At 36.1% G+C, this 23,926-nt stretch overlaps 3 protein-coding genes across 10 annotated transcripts in view; 2 read left to right on the top strand and 1 right to left on the bottom strand.

Moving 5' to 3' along the window:
* Nucleotides 1-29: 29 nt before the first annotated feature.
* Nucleotides 30-5,037, top strand: LOC133520672 (carboxylesterase 4A-like). The gene is made up of 4 exons (XM_061855271.1): nt 30-132; nt 586-722; nt 2,883-4,168; nt 4,788-5,037. Exons 2-4 carry the CDS (start codon nt 594-596, stop codon nt 4,942-4,944), a joined length of 1,572 nt encoding a protein of 523 aa, XP_061711255.1. The 5' UTR covers nt 30-132; nt 586-593; the 3' UTR covers nt 4,945-5,037.
* Nucleotides 5,038-8,421: 3,384 nt separating this feature from the next.
* LOC133520671 (transcription initiation factor TFIID subunit 13) lies at nt 8,422-16,519 on the top strand. 4 transcript variants are annotated; one of them, XR_009799788.1, is made up of 6 exons: nt 8,427-8,715; nt 11,389-11,567; nt 13,214-13,371; nt 13,709-13,759; nt 15,870-15,902; nt 16,395-16,519. XR_009799788.1 is itself a non-coding variant. In XM_061855270.1 (5 exons), the coding sequence occupies exons 1-4, from the start codon at nt 8,674-8,676 to the stop codon at nt 15,872-15,874; spliced, it is 384 nt and encodes a 127-aa protein (XP_061711254.1). In that variant the 5' UTR covers nt 8,422-8,673; the 3' UTR covers nt 15,875-15,902; nt 16,395-16,519. The 4 variants fall into 4 exon arrangements, 2 of the variants coding, with proteins under 2 accessions (XP_061711254.1, XP_061711253.1); XR_009799787.1 differs by having other exon boundaries at nt 8,429-8,715; nt 13,709-13,763; XM_061855270.1 differs by lacking the exon at nt 13,709-13,759 and having other exon boundaries at nt 8,422-8,715.
* A 154-nt stretch (nt 16,520-16,673) lies between these two features.
* Nucleotides 16,674-23,926, bottom strand: part of LOC133520667 (uncharacterized) — a 47,242-nt gene continuing 39,989 nt past the window's right edge. For all 5 annotated transcript variants that reach the window (XM_061855260.1, XM_061855261.1, XM_061855258.1 and 2 more), the window contains 4 exons: nt 23,705-23,859; nt 21,343-21,472; nt 21,019-21,200; nt 16,674-20,376 (listed from right to left, as the gene is read on the bottom strand). In XM_061855260.1, coding sequence (XP_061711244.1) covers nt 20,261-20,376; nt 21,019-21,200; nt 21,343-21,472; nt 23,705-23,859 — 583 coding nt within the window. In that variant the 3' untranslated portion in view covers nt 16,674-20,260. The remainder of the gene's footprint in view (nt 20,377-21,018; nt 21,201-21,342; nt 21,473-23,704; nt 23,860-23,926) is intronic.

The raw sequence follows: 23,926 nt of genomic DNA, 5'->3' as shown, positions 1-23,926 counted from the left end.
AAAAGGTGCTAATTGTAGTCTATTTCTCAAGGAAAGTGTCATAATTTGCTTCAGTTTTTGGTGGCATCGTCTAAGGGCTGAATGAACTTTATCAAACAAAATTTGAAAGTTGAAACCTCTCTTGTTCGACAGGTATGTAAATATTGTATTGTTTTTATTATTTGCATACACTTAAATAAGAAAATAAAAATTACATACAGGTAAGAGGTTGTTTAGATGCGCAATAAAATACGATAATCCATGTTTCGTGCTCACGATCATTATCAGTCGAGTTAGGTACTTAGTAATTAATTTTCAATTATTATTTTTTACAAACGCCAGTCGGACCGTACCGTGTAGATATAATTATTTATATCTTGATCTATGATCAGTTTTCGTTGAAAAACATTACAGATAAGCCGCTTTTGCGTTATTCATATTATTTGCATAGGCTTGCTTGTGAACCGTAGACCCGTAATAGAAAAAGTTTGTAAGTAAGTAACCTTAACTGATTTCCTATACAAAACGACCGAAATATTATTCGTGACGACCTGACGACACCATGTTTTTCAAAAAAGTGAAAACTGTTTGTTTAATGTGTTCCAGTAAAAAAGATGTCCTGCCAAGTGAAAATCAAGCAGGGCATACTCCAAGGAAAATTGTGTAACAACAGTGGAAAGGAATATTATAGCTTTGAAGGCATACCTTATGCTAAGCCACCCATTGGAGATTTGAGGTTTCGGGTGAGTGGTTTTTATTAAGCCTCCCTACCTATCTCACTTTAGTGGCCCACCATATAAGAAAAATTTGCACAACTTGCAAAACTAAAGCAACTTTGTTACATTTAACAATGTTTTAAATTTAATTGGAGGTAATTTGTAGGTAACATGTTAGATTTTTGTACTAATTTAATTCGACAATCTGTCTGGCCGAATGTGTAGTGACCCTGCCGATGGTCCTGGGTTCAAATCCTGGTAAGGGCATTTATTTGTGTAGAGTACAGATATTTGTTCCTGAGTTACGGCTGTTTTCTATGTATTTAAGTATTTATATATTATGTATATCTTTGTCTAAGTACCCACAACACAAGCCTTATTGAGCTTACTCAATTTGTGTGATAATATGCTATTTAATTTATTTAATTAGTATTAGGACTGTGGGATGCTACAGGTTAAAAATAAAATATTTTTTACCTTCATTAAGGTGCTAACCATAGCTACACATCTAGTGAATAAATAAATAAAATGATGGAAATGGACTATTCACTACATCTGTATTATGTTTCAGATATTACAATATATATTTTGATAAGTAAATCCACTTGCTTCCCAGGGATTACATATATATAATGGGGCTATTGCAAATAAACGATAGTCTAGCTGCAACGCTGGACATCCCTTCAGGAAGCATACATAATTTTATAGCTGTGTGAATTATAATTTTCTGTAAATTAATTAAATTTCAATTTCACTCTCCTGCTTCAGGATTTGGGTACACAAGGGGATAGGGATAGCCATCCTGGTTTTCCTAGGAATTCTTTAAACACAAGTTATTTGTAAGATCTGATCTGATGATCTGATGTGTTTTACTGATTTAATCTCAAAAGTGGCAAAAGCTCAATTGAACTCTTCAAAAAACTTATTTTCAAGGTGATAGGAAATAATTATTAATTACGGAATAATCTTAGTAACCTTATTACATAATTGTAAATTATAGGTAGTCTAGAACTATCAATGAGATTAGATAATACAACAATACATACTCTACATAATATTATTCTTTACATTGTCTACTCTATTAAGCACTACAACAAATAGTTTCAACCCAATCTGTTTCCTGTCATATTGCTACATTTGTAGAATTATACAATAATTTCCTTAGCCTTCTCTTGTATAAACAAAATATTTTTTTTAATACTCTCTGGCATCATCAGATGCTTTATACAATTTTTAATTGGGGTTAAACATGTTAGGTCATTCTTTAAGTAAAATATTTATTTCAATGTCATAATTAGGCTTGGAACTTTTGTGTTTTATTTTGACACTTTGTCTTTGACTTCGAAAATAATATTATAACATAATGGTGACTACGTGGATTCTAGAACCACGGCGAGCATCCAAAAATCCTCAGCCTAGTCATAATAAACTTTTGGAGAAATTGGTCACAGTTTTTATCAAAGATGAGTAAGTAAAAAATAGTGCCAAAACCCATACTTTAGAAAATTAAAATATAATTACTTACATCTTTTCCTCAAAGTTTATTTATTTTCAATAGTAAAAACTTCTTGTGCACTTGAGAGTTCACTTTTCAATATGCCTTTATAATATTTTGCAAGTTTTTTTAAGTATTAGATATTTCTAATACTTAAAAAAACCTGCTGCTTATTTTGGCCTTATTAACTGAAATGTCCTATTCCTATTAAATTGTAGTGCATTCCACCAGTGTAGCTTACAAACTCTTTTGATTCTTCTGAGAATGTTACGAAGCTGAGTTTTGGCATGCTATGAGATAGTGTGAAATTGCATGACATGCCATGGAATATCAGACAAAAATCATCTTTTTAGTGTTTCGCAAGTGTCGAAAACGTAAGTAGTGTTCGTAAGTGATATGTACAGTCATTACAGTACAAATGTACAGTCATATATTCTTATTTGGAATTCTTTAAGTAATTTGAACTAGATGTTACTGAACCTTTTCCATTTTCTGCATATAAAGTGATAATTTTGCAGATGGGACATTTTGCGAAAGGGGTTTTTAAACTATAGGGATGTGTTAAGAATAGGACGACAATTTGTGAGTGAATGATAACTGTACAACGTTTTGTATGATGTAAATGCATAATAATAAATCCCATTTGTACAAATGAAAATAACTCCAGGTATTATATGTTTCTGTTTAATTAGGAACCCCAGGAGCCGGAAAACTGGAAAGGGGTCCGCGATGCATTAAAACCAGGAAATAGTTGCATACAATTAAAGCCAGGAACAAGAGAGCATTTCGGATCCGAAGACTGCTTGTACTTAAACGTTTACACTCCAAGTCTACCTGAAAAAAAACTTAGAAAACTGCCAGTGCTAGTCTATGTTCATGGTGGAAAATTCTTATTTGGTTTCGGGGATTACTACAGGCCAGAATACTTAATAGACCAAGATGTAATCTTAGTTACATTGAATTACAGGCTGCATGCCCTAGGCTTTTTATGCCTTCATATACCTGAAGCTGCAGGGAACATGGGGCTTAAAGACACTGTAATGGCATTGAAATGGGTTAAGAATAATATTAGCAAGTTTAATGGTGATGAAAATAACATCGTGGCGATTGGCGAAAGCGCGGGTAGCGCTGTAGTGACGTCATACTTGACTAGTGAAATGGCAAATGGCTTGGTGAACAAGATTATAGCTTTATCCGGAGTTTGCGTGTCAGATTTGTTCATGATCGATGATGACCCTATTTTCAAGGCTAAACACTTAGCTACAATCTTTCAACAAGAATTTAGTGATGTGAGAAGTTTATACGAGTTCCTCAAAAATCTTCCTATTGAACAATTGTTGTACGCAGCAGCCATGGTTGAATATTCGAGACCGCCGTCAATAATCAGTGCTTACTTTCTTCCCGTTGTAGAAAAGAAATTTGACAACAAGAGATATTTTGAGGAATACCCTTTAATTAAAATCCGAGAAAATCGGCATAAAAAGTTGCCTATTCTGTTTGGCGTGAATACCTATGAAGGTGGTTTTTTCATCCATCAGGACAAAACTGGAAACATCAAGTTTGAGAATGATTTTCGATATTTCATACCACGTTTCTTATTTATCCAACCATACAGTGCAGATGCTGTTGAAATTGCAAAAAAGATAAGAAAATATTATTTTGATGGTGCAGCAATAGACCAAACGAAAAAACTCAAGTACATAAATTTTGTTTCTGATGCCTATTTCAAAAGGGACATTATGACATTTTTAAATACCATTGGAAAGCACACTGATCTCGGATTATATGTGTTTCAACTTTCACATTCGAGTAAAATGAATACCAGAAAAGCGCAACAGCTAGGACTAAAAGGCACGGTCCATGGAGATCTGTTACAATATATTTTTTACAGAAAGCGAAAAGCTGACATTGCAAATGAAAAAGACAAAGAAATAATAAACATTTTAAATCAGACAATTAGTAACTTCGCTAGAACTGGGTATGTACTCATGGAAAATCTGATAAGTAGTTATAACTGGGAAACCTTATTGTTGAAGCAGTTGCCCAATTACGAAGAAGCTAACACTTTATACTTACTGTAGACTAAGGCCTCCTCCTCACAATGTTTTAAATTAACTAGGAATCAATATATGGCAACTTAATCCTATAAATTGGCGCAATCACTACTTTTTACGAAAGCGACTGCCATATGAAGAGAAACTTAAGTACCCTTATTTTTATTGCATTGACACACTACGACAATCCCAATATTTTGAAACTTGAGCAGGGGGATATTAGCAGTCTATCAGATACTTGTCTCTATTCGTATCTATAATTAGAGACTGCGCAAGCTAACTCTGTATGACTTTTACAATGACAAAATGTGACAATGTCATCATTAATACCAAATTTCTATGGAAACATAACGTTTATAATGACTCCCTCACTTTGTTCTGTTAAGTCGGTACATTTTTTACTAAAATAAAATACTTCTTGTCTATTTAAGTACCTACTTACTACTACTACATACTTTTCACCTTCACAAGTCGACAGTGCATAATAGGAAAAAAAATACATATTTATGAACTCGACTGTACATTTTTTACGTATGCTTTCAGAGTCCCGAGATGGTCCAACATGCCTATTGAGTGGAAACCTTACACAGACAGCCAACGTCGTGTTCTGGACATTGACGAGGACATAAAACTGATTCAGGACTTTGGCGACGGAATTGATAGATTTTGGAGCAGTTTGGGGCAGAGATCAAAACTATGATACATATCATTAATGTTTGTACAGTATACATACAATTTACAATTGTTAATATATTTTTAAGAGATTTATCAGAATATAACGGTATTTAGCATAGTCAAGCATTTTTTTTACCTTACTAGACTACAGTAAAGCCAAAAGGAAGCTTTATGAATTCAGCAGTCAGTCAGATATCCCCTAGAGTGGCATTGTCCGGCTTCCGATCTCTACGGTAAGTGGCGCGAGTCGGGGAGACGGACATATATAACAAGCCGTCGAATGGCGGCGCCTCAGATTAAACGGTTCAGTGGCGCGGCCATTTTGGAAAAATGTACGTCAAGAGGTGAGGCCTACACGGGTGATCATTGCGAATTTGGCGCGTGTAAGAAATATGACGGAGTCTGTGTTTCCGCATGAGTACAATCTGGCTCTCTTCAAGGCAAGGGTAAATAGGTATCTTGTAGATAAGCGTGCTCCACCGTAGACCGCATTATTACTTACCATCAGGTGAGATCGTAGTCAAACGTCTGCTTAGACCAATTCCCAAAAAAGTATGAATGATATATATAAAATATATATAATTGAATTCAGCATAAAATGGCTTATTTGATTGTATACCAATGAATTCCATTCTATTTATGTGAATTATGCTAGACTTGTTCTAATCTCATATTACCAAATTTTTCTACTTTCACGTATAAATACGTATAAATAGGAAAAAAACTACTAGGAAAAAACCAACCAACTTGGTTTAGCGGTATCAACTGGGAATTTCTTAGTGCTAACAGACGGGCATACCGGGCGGCGACCTAAGTCCAGTCAGCTTATCTCTTTCTCAATTTCACTTAACTACGGCTCACCGAAATTTGGATATTGCGGGGATCTAGATCTTAGAGTGGCAGATAAAAATTCCCGCAATAGGGAATATTACGCGAAACTCTGCGTAGGGGGCGCCACTACGACAATCCATCATAATCTGAGGATCTACCGCGAAACAAGAAAATCTAAATTTCGTTATCTAATCTCTCTGTCACTCTTGCATATTCGAGCGATCAAGAGGCATAAAACTAAATTTCGATTTTCGCGTTTCCCGGTTAGGCCCTTTGTAAACAAACCGCCTTGATCAAAGAGTAAAGTAAGCAGGGATCGGAAACTGGTATTTTTTGTATGGGAACGAAAACGGTATTTTTTCGTTCTTTGTTAATTACTTCCTTTCTAATTGGGCAATCTAATAATACGAAGTCGTTATCTAAAAATACAACCGAGTCCTATATTTAGAGTATAAAATAAACCGAAATATATGTTTATTTCAAAGTTTTTCCAAAAAACCGGTTCCGATCCCTGAAAGTAAGTACCAAAGAGCATATAATCACTACGTTTTAAGAGACGGGACTTCCATACTAGCGAGTGGAATCCCTTTGTTTCGCAAATCATTACCAAAATGTACGACAAAGAACTGTCAAAGAACCATAGTACAAACATAAGCAATTTAAATAGTGTAGTACGCTACACGCTTGCGTTTCTTATCGATATCGATAAAATGGGGAGGGTTGAAATATATACTCTTGTCTACAAATTTTGTACTCGAAATCAAGTTAGGATCGAGTCCACATTTAAGTTGTATGTTATATAGTGGATAGTTCTATGAGTGGACTAATACGTGGTTGAGCTTAATGTGGACTCGATTTTTTTTAGAACACCTTGTTGTTCTTCACCACTAGGAAGGATGAAAGTAGCACTTTTTTTCCCTACTAGGAGGGATCACTTTTTTCCTCTTTTCGCATACTTCTTAGGTTAAATTATTTAATTAAATTTATTTATTTATTTATTTGTACCATAATCATTTCCTCATAGGTGATGTGCAAAGCAGTATGTAAATTTATCACGTGGTAGCAAAAATATTTCCACCTTAGGGTGGTATTCCACCTATCCAATTTCTTGGTCCAATGTCATTGCGTCTCACTCTGTCATTAATCAAAATGTGAGACGCAATACACATTGGACAAAGAAATTGCATAGGTGGAATACCACCCATAGGCGTTAACACTTGAATCCCTCACTACGCTAGGATTCTATTTTAGAATACCTCGTTACACTCAGATTGTAATTACAAAATCCTTCACTATTTTTATTCTTATTTTTTTTTATTAAAAGCACTATTTTCAAAATGATCTGCAGATACATGTTTCAATAAATGTAACTTTTCTATGGGAAGATGTATCAGGTCTTCGTTCCCAACAAATTTAACCCACTGCCTGCATCTGAAAACATACAGCCTTGGTTATGTACAGTTTATATTCCAAGTGTTTGCTAATGAGATGATCAACTGATTATTTAGCGCTAATATGCATCTATAAATCAAATCAGACATGTTAAATAATGACCATTAATGCATAGATGATAGATAATTTTCCACTGAAAATCTTCGACGAATTAATTTTGTGTCATATTGCATGCAAGTTCTCAGGAAATTTTACATATTTTATTTAATTACTTACACTGATATACAAATAAACATACAATTATCGATCGTTTTAGTACATCCCTAGTTCACAACTAAACATAATATAAATCAATTTTTCGATGTGTTTAAAGCCGGCTGCACCAAAATAAGGTCAAAAGTATCTAAAGCAACCTACGTACCGATCTTTATCCAAGGGAAATTTCGCCATAAAATCCCTTTTTTCGTGATTTTCTCGAGTGGCTCGCTTGCCACATATTTCACACTTAGTAAACCGTTTTCCTCGGTGGCATTGTAACAAACTCGTTCTTTACTCTGATCACGGTTCACTATTTTCCATATTTTCACTAAATAATAAAGAAATTGCACGAAATACCCGAACAAAACATTGAAGCCTTCATAACAAACAAAACAATTATGCTGACAGTTGACTTGATGTAAACTTGACAGAATAAATAGCACTGACGTTTTATTTTTCTTCGTTGGCAAAGATTTGCGAAACAAGTTCCATACAAAACTTATTTTGTTCCTAGTTGCGTCAGCTGGTACTTATCTGTGAAAACTAATCAAAAAACTGTTTAAGGCACAGTATGTATAAGTTATTCTATGGTTTATGAAAGGTGCTAGCGCTGCACTTTGGCGGCAGAACATTGCAGTAATACTCCCTATTGACGAACTTCGATTTTCGAGGATATAAACTCTGTGCGAAAAGAGGAGTCGTGAAATGTATGAAGCCCAATACATTTCACGACTCTTCTCTTTCTGAGTTGTTTCTGAGACTAGCCCAGGGGGCCTATCGTCAATTGCGGGCATTTTTCTCTGTCACTCTAATTACGTCTCTGTAAGAGGAAAAGAGAAAGATCCCCGCAATTTGCGAATTTCGGTTTTCGCGGTAGGCCCCCAGTCTCGGACTGTACCGTCCGTACCAACATCGCGGTCCGGTATGTCCATCTGTTAGTGATTTAATATGTATTATTTTTAAGTTAGAAACGCTCCACCTAAACGCATTCATAACGTCAAGTGTCAAAAAGTGATCTAAAACTCATAAACGTCAAGTAAATATATAATTATATATTGCCAAATGCTCAATATTTATCAAGAAAAGCATACGTCTCAGTAGACTTGTAAAATATCAATCTAGTAAATTACTTAAAATAAAATATATATAACGAAAAAAGATTTTCGACGATACACATACCACAGTTGTTGTCATAGAAAGACCTCGAAGATTAACAAATTTTACAGAAATCCTGTTTAAAAGTACTTATTATTAGAAAAACATATCAATTGAAATGGCTACACCTACCCCTGATGCTCCTGAAAATTTCGATCAGGTGAGATATTATACTTTTCTTTTATGAATAACTAGTGTCAATTTTGTTAAAGGAATTTAAGTTGTTCTGAACTTCATACCTACTTGTTGTCTACTGCTCTTAGTAAGTTGGTTTTTACATACATACATACATATAATCACGCCTATTTCCCGAAGGGGTAGGCAGAGACCACGGATTTCTACTTGCTACGATCCTGACATACCTCTTTCGCTTCCTTCACTTTCATGACATTCCTCATACACGCTAGTCGGTTTAGGGTGCTCTTGACCTGGCCTTTCTTCAGGATTTCCCCGATTTGATCAGTGAAAGTCGGCCGAGGTCTACCCATTCCAGCTCCCTCTTCTACTTCTCCCTTATACACTCTCTTTGTTAACTTTCTTTCACTCATTCTTTCCACATGTCCAAACCATCTCAACATACCTTTCTCAATTTTTGTCACTACATCTTCGTTCAGTCCACACTTTTTAAATAATAAATATACTTTTTTAATGACAGGCATATAGTGTCATGCCAAGTTTTGGATTCTCAAACAAGAAGCTAATTATAATAGTTTTTACATCATATCAGACTTCCAAATAGTTGAATTTATTCCTAATTTAAGCCTTATAACACTCAAATGTAAGCTCTTAACCCTAGAGTGCTCTCATGATAACATTAAATTTGTAAATTATTTACTAAAAAGTGTATAAATATTATATAATAAATATGGTACTTTTTCTTATAATTTTTGATTTATTTTACTCCATAGTTTTAAAACTAATACGGGACTTAATCGTGTAAACTTACGTTTATTATATGGCCTGACGTTTCGAACGTGACGTTACGCTCGTGGTCACGGGCAGACTGGTGAGGAATAGTATAAACATCTTGCTGCGCGGGTTTTGCGAACTACCCGCACTTGATCTTGATTATTCACTTGTACGCTAGGGTTGTCACTTTGCCTACACACAACACTCACATCCGACAGTATGTGTTGGAAAGTTTTTTCACCCTTACATTTGCTAATCACTGGATTCCACGAAGACGAAATTCCCTGTCCCTCATTTTAATTAAAATTTCTGTGTTTTCTTATTTCAATTGCTTCACGTACTTTCCTGCTGTAGTAAAGACGTTCCGTTGAGAGGACTTTGGGATTGTGCAGCTCAATCCAGTGGTTTGGTCCCGACTGTAGCAAATGTTCGGCTACCGCAGACTTATTTATTTGACTTTTTTAACACCCGCGATATGTTCCTTGACCCTTTCCGCTATGGTGCGTTTGGTCTCCCCAATATACGAACTACCACAGCTGCATTCAATCTTATAAACGCCCGGAGTTTGATGAGGGATAACATCTTTTGCTGCTTTGCTTTTCGTGGAATCCAGTGATTAGCAAATGTAAGGGTGAAAAAACTTTCCAACACATACCGTCTCATGTCGTGAGTGTTGTGTGTAGGCAAAGTGACAACCCTAGCGTACAAGTGAATAATCAAGATCAAGTGCGGGTAGTTCGCAAAACCCGCGCAGCAAGATGTTGATACCATTCCTCGCCAGTCTGCCTGTGACCACGAGCGTAACGTCACGTTCAGACGCTCGCTAAGGTATTGTCATTGCGGAGTTGGCTTCCTAAGTACCTGAAGCGCGGCACTTCTTCAAGAGCTTTGTTATCCAGATTGATACTGATACTGGAGTATTTGTATTGTGTGTGTATTTGAAGTTGTCCACAAAAATTATGGTTTACAAAGCTATCATCATACCCACTCTGCTTTATGCCTCAGAAACGTGGTGCAGCTATAAATCAGATATGAAAAAACTGGACACCTTCCACCTACGTTGTCTGCGCTCAATTCTACGTATAAAGTGGCAAGACAAGGTACCGAACACGGAAGTTTTACGTCGCGTCGGGATGCCTGGTATTGAAGCACTGATCATGAAGCATCAGCTAAGGTGGTGTGGCCATGTCGTGCGTATGGAGAATGAGAGACTGCCCAAAGCAATTTTCTACTCGGAGCTCTCTTGTGGAAAACGGAAGCAGGGGGGCCAATATCTGCGACATAAAGACGTTCTCAAACGCCACCTCGTCGCTTGCGGGATACCGACTGACTGCTGGGAGGGCATTGCATTGCAAAGATCGGAATGGCGTTCTAGTGTTCAAAAGAAAGTAGCTCAATTTGAGCAGCAGCGTCTGGAAGACCTAGATGCTAAGCGTCATATCGCAAGACGCGACCTAAGCCCTCCTACACATACACCCGCAACTCGACTGGACAACACCATTGCGCATCGTGTGACCGCATCTTCAAAACAAAGTTTGGTTTTGCGAGCCACATAAGGGCATTTCATAATCCGGACAAGAATTGTTGATGGAGTCGCCATTGCCGGATACGGCAAGGAAGGAGTAGTAGTAACGTCACGTTCGAAACGTCAGGCCATATAATAAACGTAAGTTTACGCGATTAAGTCCCGTATTCGTTTTATTTTACTCCGTTAAATTAATTACAAACAGATTTAACCATTATTTTAAACAAAAAATCATGTTAAGTATGGGCGGCAAAATGCTCTCTATGAGAGCACTTGCGTTTGCGCACAGAAAGGAGTGACTACTCTAGGGTTAAAATACCTACCTATTGAACTCCCTTGATTGATTTGTATTTAATTTTATCTATAACCCTAATTACTGTATGCATGACGTGTTTACAGTTTGATGATGATGAATCCGAGCAGCAACTGGGTGCAACCGGTTCTGGCCGCAAGAGACTCTTCAGCAAAGAATTACGTTGCATGATGTATGGGTTTGGGGATGATCAGAATCCATACACGGAGAGTGTGGACTTTTTGGAGGATTTGGTTATTGAATTTATTACAGAAACCACACACAGGTAAGTATTAATAACTACAGAGTATATTCCATATAATGTCACTTAATATAACAATTAACTCCCTATAACATGTACATTTGATGGCTATAGTTACTTATTTTAATAATAATTTCTCTCTATGTAACGAAAACTCTATAGCGTCAAAAAACGTCTGGTTCCTTGAGTGTCGCTATATAGAGCTTACAGTATATTTGCATTGCCCACACTGTCATAGACAGGGCCCATACATTTCATGACAGAAAAATGACGTCACGCTACATAGAGTTGATTGCAATTCATATTTTCGTAATAATTAATCATTTGCCAACCTCTTTAGTTAACTGATACATATATTGACAATCAGTACAGAAACGTCTAACTGACTTTCATCTTATTGTCACTCAACTATTATAATACATATTTTTTTATTTTTAATGACGTATTTCACGTAACAAGTATTTATTTATCTGCCCATCAATAAGTAAGGTATCTTAATTTGTTCAAACATTTGTTTTTGTTAGACTGGAGTTGAAACAAGAAACCCTGCGAAAATGTGTTGTACATTTTAAAAATTCTATCTTAAACATGGGAAAAGGGACACACAATGGGTCATTTTAGTACAGAAAATGTACCAGTTTCTACTATATATATAATTCTTGCATCCTTGATTATAAATCGCAAAAGTGGTAGTGGCTGGCCAGCGAAGATAATACCAAGGCAAGCCTGAATTGACTCCAAAGCACTTTTAATTATATGAATTCCATGAGCCGAGTCGCCAAATTTTTTAAGTGTTACCAACCGTATATTTGTCAATCATTAAAAAATACAGGTCTGGAATGCTAGTAGTAGATAAGAGCCCCGGAATACACTGATCAGTAAAAATCGACGATAATGGTCTCAGTGTCGCTAGATGACTCGAAATTGCAAAGGGAAATCATTCAGTTTGGATGATGAAAGTTAATTTCCTTTTGGCAAAACTGATATAAGTACTAGGAAATGGTTGATACTATACTAGCAATAATTCTACAATACCAGGAAATATCAAATACATGTATTATGGACAAGTATGAGCAGACATAAGTCCGAAATCCCTCAAACCTTCCACAATGTCGGCTTATTGATAGTTTTTTGGTTGTTTGAGTAGTTGAGTGTCTAAAAATAATTGGAGAGCTGAAAATTATGCCCAACTAATAAAAATAACTAAGACTTGTGTTCCAAAAATGGACAAAATCGGTGTCCAAATTCTAACTTTATATCTAAACTACGTGAAAAAGCTGACCACGGGCCCTATTCTAACATCCATTAATGTTATTGTAAATAATTATCATTTATATATTGCCTAATAATAACAAAGTATCGTAAAAAGTTATAAGAGTATTTTTTCACAGCTCTGAAATAATTCTCACTTTTTTGTTATCACCCGTTACAAATAAGTTGTCTCAAAAAACTGCACCTATTCCCATTTGTGCCTGGTGGGGACAAATGGGAATACACCATTATAATTCACATTTGTCCGTTATTATTGGGTTAAAATCATGGCTTAATTCTTATGTAGGACCACTACCACCTACCACATGATCATGATGTTGAGGATCCTCAATGTTGCCATTTTAATAAATTTAAATCATAACCTTTTTCAATACTTAGCCCCTTGCCTACCCTTACAGAGCAATGGAGGTAGGAAGAACAGGGAGGGTTCAAGTGGAAGATATTATTTTCTTAGTACGAAAAGATCAAAGGAAATATGCTAGAGTCAAGGACCTTCTTACAATGAATGAAGAACTGAAGAAAGCTAGGAAAGCTTTTGATGAAGTTAAATATGTCGGTAAGTAAGCCCAACATCGGTAAAAATATTGCTGAAAAACAATTTTCTTATGAAATGTTGTTGTTTTGGCTTATTTGAATTAATACATTGACAACCACAAAAAAGTATCCAATCTAAGCATCCTAATTGTTGTGCTCTGTACAAAACTTTTTTCATGGAGCACTTATGGGATCACTTCTGTCTTGCAAATCAGTTAAATGCGTTTATTAAACGTATTTATTGTGCAATCTCTGGAATATTTTTGGTGTGGTTGTTCTGATATTGTTTTTTTTTGCATTAACTAGTTTTTTTAAGTATATGATGTTTGTTTTTATTGCGTAATTTTGTAACCTTATAGAAGACCAACAATAATGACGATGGCGAACAAGAGACAGCTTCTAAGGCTGATGCAAGTAATATGTATAAGTTATTATTGATGCAATGCTTTTGTGTTTGCATGTCTTACTAATGTTTTGTTGCATTGTTCATAGTTTAGATTGGATGATTAACTTTAAGAATGTCCATACTACTGATTTATTGGTATTCCAACAAACTGCATTCTTAGAGTTAAATTATTGATAATAAGTGTAAACTAACATGGGAATCCTCTTAGGTATATGTATAGGACCTCTTGAGGCCTGTTCCATGAAAGCTTTACTTACAACACAATAGGCTTGAACAGGCACAAGAAGAACTTTTTTAAATGAAAGAAGTTTAACCCTCTATAGTGCATAAGGGTGTCAGAAATTATGCAAAACTGAACCCTATCACTTTGAAATAAAGTTCAAAATCAGATGGGAAATATATTACCTCTGCCTTATAAAGGCCTAAAAAAGGCTTCCTCTTGACACAAGTAACAAGTTTTCATAAAACAGGCCCCACGAATTATTTAGAATCATAAAGAGTCGAAGTCATATTTGCATATTTTGCACAATTGTAATTAGTAGATCGAATGGTAGTACTGTTGTTGTAAAACATTTTGTTCTAACCGTCGCCATTGTGTTAATTTATAATTAAATAAGATACAAAAGTTTAAACACACTTCTAAATCACACTAAGGGTTTTAAGTATCCCCACCCAAAGCACAGTATGTCACATTCTCGGGTAAAATATACCACTTTGTATGTTGGCAATAAGGGTGATTTCTGTTTGAATCTTTATGGGATTAAATTGGTAAAATGTTTTGAGAATAGGCGGGTTCACTCGGAACGAGTCATCTCACGAGGAACGCGCGAAGCAGCTCGGTCAGTGTCAAAGTACGCGCAGTCAGGATGCCTCCTCGGGCGACGCATGCCTTAATTTCTTCACAGAACGTGCTGCTTACGTGGCAATTTCCTCGCGAGGCGACCCGCTCTACGTGGACCCGCCTAACGACACAATTGTAGCTCCCGTTGCGCAATATAAAATAACATAGTTTGGCACTTGTAGCACTTATGATGTATGAATTAAGACTTATATAAAACTATAGGTAGTTACTGTAGGTACAGTCAAGTGCAAAAATATGTATCGAAAGAATCGTCTCATAAATATGGTACTACGCTCTTATTACACTACAATAAGATGCTATGGGACATATTTTTGAGTAAGATGTGTACACCCATATTTTTACACTTGACTGTACCTATCTTTTATCTGAATGAGTATCTGTCAGCCTTCACATCCCAGCATATGCTATTTTCTATTGAAGTTATCAGTCACCATTATTTACTTGTTTGTGTCGGAATCCATTAACGATTTAAGTAAAATAAAACCCTTGGGAATGCACGCATTCACGTTAATAATGACTATGCACATGGGAAGTGTGCGAAGAAGCACATTTAGTTTCTACATACTTTAGTGCCTACCAATATCTGGACCATACACACGCAACGCAAATAAAGGTCTGATAGGGTTGTGAGGCTGTGACTTAATTCACCCAAAACCGGCCCTCACGAAGTTTTTACTGAACAAAAATAAGAAACTAAACTGTGTATGACACCTGTATCTCACCGCTAACATTTAGCGAGAAACAAGTAATCACGAGCAGGTTCTTTAGATTAGAAAAATCTCTCGCTGGCGGTAAGAACAGACGGCGATCTAAGATATCTACAATATGCGTTTCATGTCTGCGGTGGGAGAGGTGTGTCAAAAAAAAGCATATACGTACACGTTTATTACCATGGCTGTACCTTTTACTCGTTTGATATTGGATTTGATATATTTAGTTTCCAATAATGTTTTATCTCATTATGATAGGATTCAAAAGTAAATTAAGTTTTTTCAACATCCCACCATTGCTTTATTCGAATGTTTGTCTATGAAATTGTATCCCCTCTTTATTGACTGATGCTGTCATATCTACAAAATAAATAATATTTAATCTTTTGAGCGTCTATACCATTAGTGTCATTTTATGAGAGCGCATAGCATTTCTGACGTTATGGGCACAAAAACACACGACGCCTTTAAGGAATTTTGGCGTTCAGAGTGTTGGTATACACGTGTTAACTACGTGATATTAATTTTTTTTTTTTTTTCAGAATGAAGAACCAAGACATGATTAGTTATGTAATGTGAGTATTGTAAAAATATTTTTTATAACCTAATTTATTTTATACTTTCACATAAAATTAACGACATATAAAAATGTTTATTAGAAAAGCTTATCGCGAGCTTACCTATATTTAAACGGTTCTCCATTTAAACGTAGTCCCCATTGACATTATGGAATATATGTATATATATATATATATTATAGTTAGAGGAGCGAAAAACAAATTCCATAGAAAAGATTATATAACTTCTATTAATTTAAAAAAATATCCAGGGACTAAAATGGGGACTACACTTGTATGGAAAAACGTTTTCTCTTTTTGTATGGACGATCACGTGCTATACTTCCCTCTTAAGTGCGATTACTAAAGGTGATACTTTTAAATGACCATTTGTGGACCTTATGTGGTTGCATTAAGGTTTCTGTAATGTCGGTTACCAGTGTGGGCGATGATCTGCAGATATGTGATCCACTGTACTTATTCTCCCCTATCTATTTTCATTTGTTGCAGATCATACTTATATCACGAGCTGTGTTACGCTGAAGTTGAAGCAAAAGGGTATAATAAGGATAGGATCAGATAAGTCGGTTAGCGTAGCAAATAATACGACTAATAATAAATTATTTTGTTCATTCGCCTTGTTGTTTCCTTGTTTATTTAATTTTGCACGTCTCTCGAGAGGTTTGGAGCGAGACAAATCGCACGTCGGAGTGCGCACGACGTGCGAATCGGACGCAGTTTGTCACGGCGCGTGTGGCGCTATTTTTGAGAGAAAAATAAGATGCAGAATTAGTTCGAATTCATTTATTTGTGCGTTCATTACAAAACAAATAACACATGATATAAATTATAGGTAGATATAGGTAATTATGGATAACACAAATATACAAACAAACATTTAAATTACAAAAACACGTCGTTATTGAAGGTAAACCACCCATTGATTGGCATCGAATATACTAAACATTGGTTTCTAAAATTTGCAGGTTTTTGATCATTATTCCCTTAACCCTTTTCCAGGAATAGATTTATTGACCACATACGCGCCAATATAATTTCAATCTTAGTAATCCGATTTAAGGTACAAATTAGATTGGACTTCGGGAAACTTCAAATGAGCCCTCAAAGCTGAATTAATGGGGAATATTACAAGAGACTCTGCGTAGGGGGCGCCGCTACCACAATCCATCACAATCTCTTGCTTATTCGAGCGATAAAGAGGCAGATGACTAAATTTCGTCACTCGCGTTTTCCGGTAGGCCCTTTGTAAACAAACCGCCTTGATGCATCAATGTCATTTTATTATATGTGAAAACTTGTCAAAAACAGTTTAAGACACAGTATGTATAAGTTACTCAATGGTTTACGATAGGTGCTAGGGCTGCACTCGGCAGAACATTGCAGAAATACTTACTCCACATTGGAATATATTACATACTGCATATATATTTGTTGTTTTTTTTTTTAAACCGTGTATGTTGGTGCGGCTTGGAAAATTGTTAAAATAAAGTTGATCAAGTCAACCACTTACTAGCGGTGCTGACGACAGGTAGTTTACCAGAGCTGACAATACTGCAAATAAAAATGCAAATGAATACTACACAATGTAACCAAAGTAGGTAAACATTAGCTAGTTATGCAGCTGTTTGAATAGGGCTATTTCACAAAATTACATTGGCTTCAAGACAATGCAATCTTAACTAGTCTTATAATTATAAATAATACATGTTCAAGTAAACTGTGTAAAATGTAATTCTATTAAAACTATGTAATGTGTCAAACAACAGTGATACTTATATGTAGATATAAATAATTTTAAACAGGTTTTCACAATTCAGGCGACTAGACCTGGTTTATTAAACGAAACAGCCATGTACTTAACTTTGGTTATTAATAATTTACTTCACAACTTGTTTAAATATTGTATATTTAGGCATATTTTTTTAAATATAGGCCAGGGGTCACCTCTTAGTATCTATAGAAGTCCGGTTCTTAAAATAAAATGGTCATCGCGGTCCATTTCTACTCGAGTTTATTAAATTAACAAGAAAATAAAAAAATTGCCCGGCATTTGGTGACCCCTGATATAGGCCTATTATGGCGGGCAATAATCACATCTACAGTTTAAAATCCTAAGCTATGAAAGAGTAACGTTCCGATCGTAAAAAGTAATAACCCATTCACTGTTACTCATGACACCCACAAACCATTGTGGGTAATGTTCAAGGTGGTCTTCACATTGGATGAGGATCCGCATGCCGGTCCGGTGTGCGAGCGGGACATCACTATATACGTGCATAACGCCGTCTCGTTTACACACCGGAGCGGCGTATTGGCATCAGTGTGGTAATCTCGTAAGGTGTAGACGCGTGGCGCCAAATATGTTAATATATAATAATATTAAAACATTACACTGCTACATTTCGACCTGTATAATATTGTGCTTGTGACCTTAATATTAAAAGTCCTATAATAAAAAGGGGTCCAAGATCCTACCTCTATATAAACGGAACAATTTATTAAATATTTACTCAATATATTAAATATGGATTTACAGGTCTTACCTTGCAATTCATAATTTTATTTACCTTTGGTAACATAGTTTTGTAAACTCTTTCACTACTATTGTCATATTTGTGACAATGTGTATAATGTAAATTGTAAAACGTAACTTTGCGAAGTACTTTAAGACAATATTATAGAGTTAAATGGTCTGCAGTATAAATAATGGTCATTTTACAAATAATTTGATCATGCGTTCATAATAGAGAGGCATATTATGCTAATTATAAAATAACACTTAGTGCCGTGAACTGTTGTTTTCCCTTTTGTTTCAAACAAATATAAAATCGTGCTAGAGTCAACTAACCGTGCCTATAGTGAGAAATAATTTCCAGAACTCTTTTTATCTTCAGTAACTCTACGACTCACTCTCACAATTAGCTGACCAGAAACTATAGAGCAAATTACAGGGTGTTTATTTAATCACCTGCAATAATTGACGGGGTGAGTATATAGGTCATACTGCGCAACTTTTACTATGGGACCAACCCCGAATTCGCGAAAAAAAATTGGCTGTTTTATACATTTTGGCTGTCTGAACTTGACATTTTCTACGGGAGAGTAATTTATTCAGCCCGTAAATTATTGCAGGTGACTAAATAAATACCCTGTATAAGTAGGCAATAAAGGGGAAGATTCAAATTGAGCTGTACATTTGACACACACTCATCATTATGGTAACAGACTGGTTACAATAAATATACCTAAAATGGAGTTTAATCCTACAATCTACGAAATCTCACTGAAAAATGTATACAATTCACTACTTGAAATTTGACAGTTCACATTCATAGATCTTAGATCGATCAGATAAAACATTAAATATGTAAATTTTCATAACAGCCAAATTTAAGGCAAGTAATCCTGTAAATTAATACTACTCTAAAGACGAATTTCTTGATACTATTGAAACTTTATAGTCGTTGACAATTTAATTCTAATCTAGGCAAAACTATCTTAAGTATATGGCTTATAAATTTAGGCATAATGTGAATGTCTATTGTCATACCTTATTTAAGGGTATATCATGGGAATGTCAATAAATACTAGAAAGGTAGTGTAAATATTCAGTCAGTGAAGGAAGAGCCTCTAGATATAATTTACTACTAGGGCAGTGATGAAATAGAATTATCTACTATCTACCCTAACAGTAATGCATCAGTTCATGTAATTTTAAAACCACTGAAATAAAACACAGTTAGTGAAACGAATAGATCAGTAGATGGTATTTGTAGTGCAATCGAATCACTACCGTGTTATTTGAGAGTTGAGAGTGTTTACTGCGTATGCGAGTACCTAGTTACAAGCGGTGCGGTGTAGTACCTTCTCTCCTTATATTGTATTTATTCTGGAATATACTTATGGCGTTATTCATAAAGCCTTAGTTTGACGTTTAAAATACACGTCTGGGCTATCAAAATCGCTGCCAACTTATCTTGGTCTGACTCTAATTGGCTATTAATCATTTGTCTCGTTCTGTCATTTTGTCTTATATATTTTTGTATGCATGTAAAATTTTATTAATAAGGAGGTTAAACTTCCTCCCTCACATGGCGACCTTGCCAGGATTCATGTAGGACGCACAATCGTTCATGCATTTATACCATTCTACAGTGTGATTATATGGTTTTATTTATAAAGAGAAGAGAGTATGAGAGGATTGCACCAAACCGTCTGTCACCGTTAAAACGTTCGGGAAATTATATTGTACGGGACATTTCATAGTTAACTGCTGAGTGGCGTTAATAAGTCCGTCAGTTAGGTTGGTGCAATTGGCTTTATGCGTAGGTATATTACTCGTCGTAACAGTTAGGTTAGTCCGTCGGTGGGTCCATGGCGGCAACAATGGCCTTCATGACGGCGGCGGCGGCCAGCGCCGCGTGCGGCTGCCACTCCTTGCCGCGCGTGCCGTCGCGGTAGTCGGATATACCTGTAATTATAATATCGCCATTTATTATCTAGAATATTTTTCACATAGCTTGGGTTCGGTGACAGCTGTCATCTCAATACAATTTCTAACCTTTAAATGCCAAATTGTATTGAGATTACAGCTGTCACCGAACCCAAGCTATGTGAAAAATATTATAACACATGTTAAAATAGAACAACTTTTCATTCAGTCTGGAATAAGTTTCCTTTTGTCAACCCTTTTTTTCTATGCGTCGATTGTAATGATTGAATTACTATTTTGTATACCAAACTGTAATTGCGTACTTTTCATGTATGGGCTCCTAACACAACACAATATATAAGCAAACGCTGTAGTCAACTATAAAGAAATTAACCAATATGTATTATGTACGCGTTGATGTTATTTGTACTATTGAGATACCTAATTTTCTTAAATTATTTAGGTTTAATAGTAGAAAAGGTATTATTTTAGAAAGGATATTGTACACAATAGTGGTAATAGTAATAATCAAGCTTTTGAACCTCGTACCTTCCTTAGGCCGCTCAGCAAGCTTCGTGGCCTAAACACGGTAGTCGACTGAAAGCTCTCTATTATATCACGATTATATAAAATACAATTTTACAAAATATAGGTAATACATGTTGGTAAATGTGTAGTTACCCCTGATGGAGACGAAGCAGTCCTTCCTGTTGCCCTTGACGGAGTCGAGCACGGCGTCGAGCTCGCAGTCGTAGGCCTGCGCGCGCGCGTGCGCCGCGAAGGCCGCGCGCGCCTCGCCCGCGCACGACACCGCGCGCCCGCCCGCCACCGGCGCGCAGTGCACGCGCAGCCCGCCGCGGTCCCTGCGACGATCAATGGCTATGGTTCATATGTTCAAATATACTTAGTTTGCTGAAAATTCCGAAAGAGACACGAGATTCAAGATCGCGCGCACGCCTAACTTAGCACACCAGGAACAGAACACTCCTAGAATAAGTCACTTACACTTGGTCGCCGCTGGGCGCGGGATGAGAGACCTCTATGAAGGCTCCGTTGCCGACGTCCATGGTGAGACGGTCTGAGCCGCCAAGGGGTGCCTCCCAGCGTCCTGGTACGCCTCGCAGTCGTTCTAACCCTGAAATAAATCAATTCAGAATATTGAAGTTGCGTATGAAACTAGTTATAGTTAGAAACTCAATTTACATCTAAAATCCCCTAGAACGAAAAATAATGGTGCTATATAATAGTCTAAGGATCAGGTGGTCTGTTTGCTGTGTAATAATGATATTAGCAATAGTAAGTATATTGGCGAATTTGATTGGCTATAAATACCTAATTGACGTTCGACCTACCTATATCTCTATCATGTACATAGGTGCTACTGTTTTCTGCTGTTATAATCTATATTGTATTTGCTGAATAAATGTGTAATATACATAGGTACTCGTATCTGAATTATTTGATTTTATTAAAAGACAACGTCATGCAATTGAAGTAATTTGAATTTTATAATATTGACCTCCGACATGTGTTAAAATAATTTTATCGTTAAATAATGAACATAACATTATGGTCATCTGGCGTTCAGTGGACACCGTAGGCTATGGAAACTTGAAATTCCAGTGGTGTCTTTAAATATGGTATGGTGTGTTTAAATTCTGACTTTACGAGAGATGTGGATGTGGCTCACATGATTATTACTTTCCAATGCATGCATGTCTCCACCACTCATCCTGTTACCTGTTAGGTACATTGCACTCAGTAATTTGTGAACTTGTTATCCTCAAGAACTTATCATGTGCGTAAATTGTTTCAATATTCTGTAAACTTCCCATGTTTGCGTTCCTTTTTGAAATATTATTTGTATAACGGAAACTTCCGTAACATCTGAATGTTTTATTATAGTAATAAAATTAAGCAGTTACATCCTGTTTCCTGTTAGGTTAATATTTGATACATGAGTGAATGAATGAGTTTTATTGTGTTAATAGCCGTAAGTATATGGTATCAAACTTTGAAAGAGGAAATCGAGAAAACCTTTATTTTTGTAAATTGAAATTCTTCCGAATATCATATGTTATGGAGCTTGGTCTGTTCCCGGAAGAGGTTTGTGAACCTATTTATTAGAACTATCAGGAGATCGTGACCAGCTTTATTCGGTTAAGGACAAATGCGGGTTTAAAAATCTCTATTCCATAATTTTTTCTATTCAGAATCAATGTCACAAAAAAAATCCAAACAAGAACATTACGGGTCACGCTCGGTGTGCTCAAGTCACTAGTGAAAACCCCTGATATAATGCGTTAGTAACGCTCCTATGACAATTGATTGTCAACTGAACGTAATAACCAGTATGCGCAGCTCTGGTTTCCTAGGATAGCCGTGCCGTCATATAGCAGCCGTCTCCATACAAAATACTACTCCATCCATACTTAGCCGTATTGTTTTGTGTGGAGACCACTATCGAAGGAAACCAGAGCGTGCCAGAGCTTAAGGATAATAGCGTATTCATATTCGGACTTTGTTTTCGGATATAATTTTTATCGTCATTGACGAGTGTACACGGTTCCGACTATTTTATTGTAAGCCTTACAATATTTAAAGAAAACTTTTTAACAAAAAATAAAACCGACTTCATTTGAAGAGTTCCCTCGATTTCTCCAAGATCCCATCTTCAGACCCCGACTTGGTGCCAACGGGACCATCTCCCCCCATCATCCCGTTCGATTAACAAAAAAAAAAACTGAAAATCGGTTCACGATTCTCGGAGATATCGAGTAACATACATACAAAAAAAATCAGGCGAATGAAGAACCTCCTCCTTTTTTGAAGTCGGTTAAAAATGTAGTTAAAGATCTATATCTATACAAAGTTGTTCCAAAATATGCAGGTATTTGTGGCAAACTCGTAAAAAGTATTCATTATTTTTTATCCAGATATAATTAAATTCTCACATACCTATGTCTCAAAAATAACCAAAATGCAATTTGCAAATGTAGTTTATACCTTCAAAACTGAAAACTCTCTTCTTATTTATTCAAAACGGCTCCTCGTTATTCAGGTAATTGACGCCTATTAGTTCGATTTAATCCATATAATTCAGGATTTAATTGTACATTATGTATTTTATTGTATCAAGCATTGCGTCCCTAGTACTCCTAGTAAGTATGTATATGTGTATGTGGGTTACGTAGTCTGCCTACCTGCCTGTCGCTTCCACTATTTCCTACATGTGCGACGACCGCATCAGAGCCGTATTGAGATGTCTTGTATACCTTAACATCATAATTCCAATCGCCTTTAGTCTTACGCGTCGCCTTCTCGAACACTAATAATGCTTTTCCGAGATTATTGCAGAGTTGCCTACCTTCGTTGACGTAGGAGTCCCAAGGCGCGTGCGACCGCATCAGCCGCAGTGCGATATCTTGAAGTAAGAAACTGTCAGGCTTGTATGGCTTCACTTCGTAGTCCCAACCGCCTTTCTCGTTGCGCTCCGCCTTCTCACAGAACACGTACACGCTCCTATGAATGGAAAAAGTATAAGCATCAACCGCCTGATAAAAACATAAACCAATATTAGATTCAATTC

The sequence above is a fragment of the Cydia pomonella genome, chromosome 8 (assembly GCF_033807575.1).
Source record: "Cydia pomonella isolate Wapato2018A chromosome 8, ilCydPomo1, whole genome shotgun sequence".
In the NCBI taxonomy this organism is placed as follows: Eukaryota; Metazoa; Arthropoda; class Insecta; order Lepidoptera; family Tortricidae; genus Cydia; species Cydia pomonella.
This window is presented reverse-complemented; position numbering and strand designations above follow the sequence as displayed.

Coding starts and splice junctions, on each gene's coding strand:
- LOC133520672 (XM_061855271.1), top strand. CDS start 594: ATGTCCTGCCAAGTGAAAATCAAGCAGGGCATACTCCAAGGAAAATTG. Junction 723..2,882: donor TTGGAGATTTGAGGTTTCGG/GTGAGTGGTTTT, acceptor CTGTTTAATTAG/GAACCCCAGGAGCCGGAAAA. Junction 4,169..4,787: donor AGTAACTTCGCTAGAACTGG/GTATGTACTCAT, acceptor GTATGCTTTCAG/AGTCCCGAGATGGTCCAACA.
- LOC133520671 (XM_061855269.1), top strand. CDS start 8,674: ATGGCTACACCTACCCCTGATGCTCCTGAAAATTTCGATCAG. Junction 8,716..11,388: donor CTCCTGAAAATTTCGATCAG/GTGAGATATTAT, acceptor ACGTGTTTACAG/TTTGATGATGATGAATCCGA. Junction 11,568..13,213: donor ATTACAGAAACCACACACAG/GTAAGTATTAAT, acceptor CTACCCTTACAG/AGCAATGGAGGTAGGAAGAA.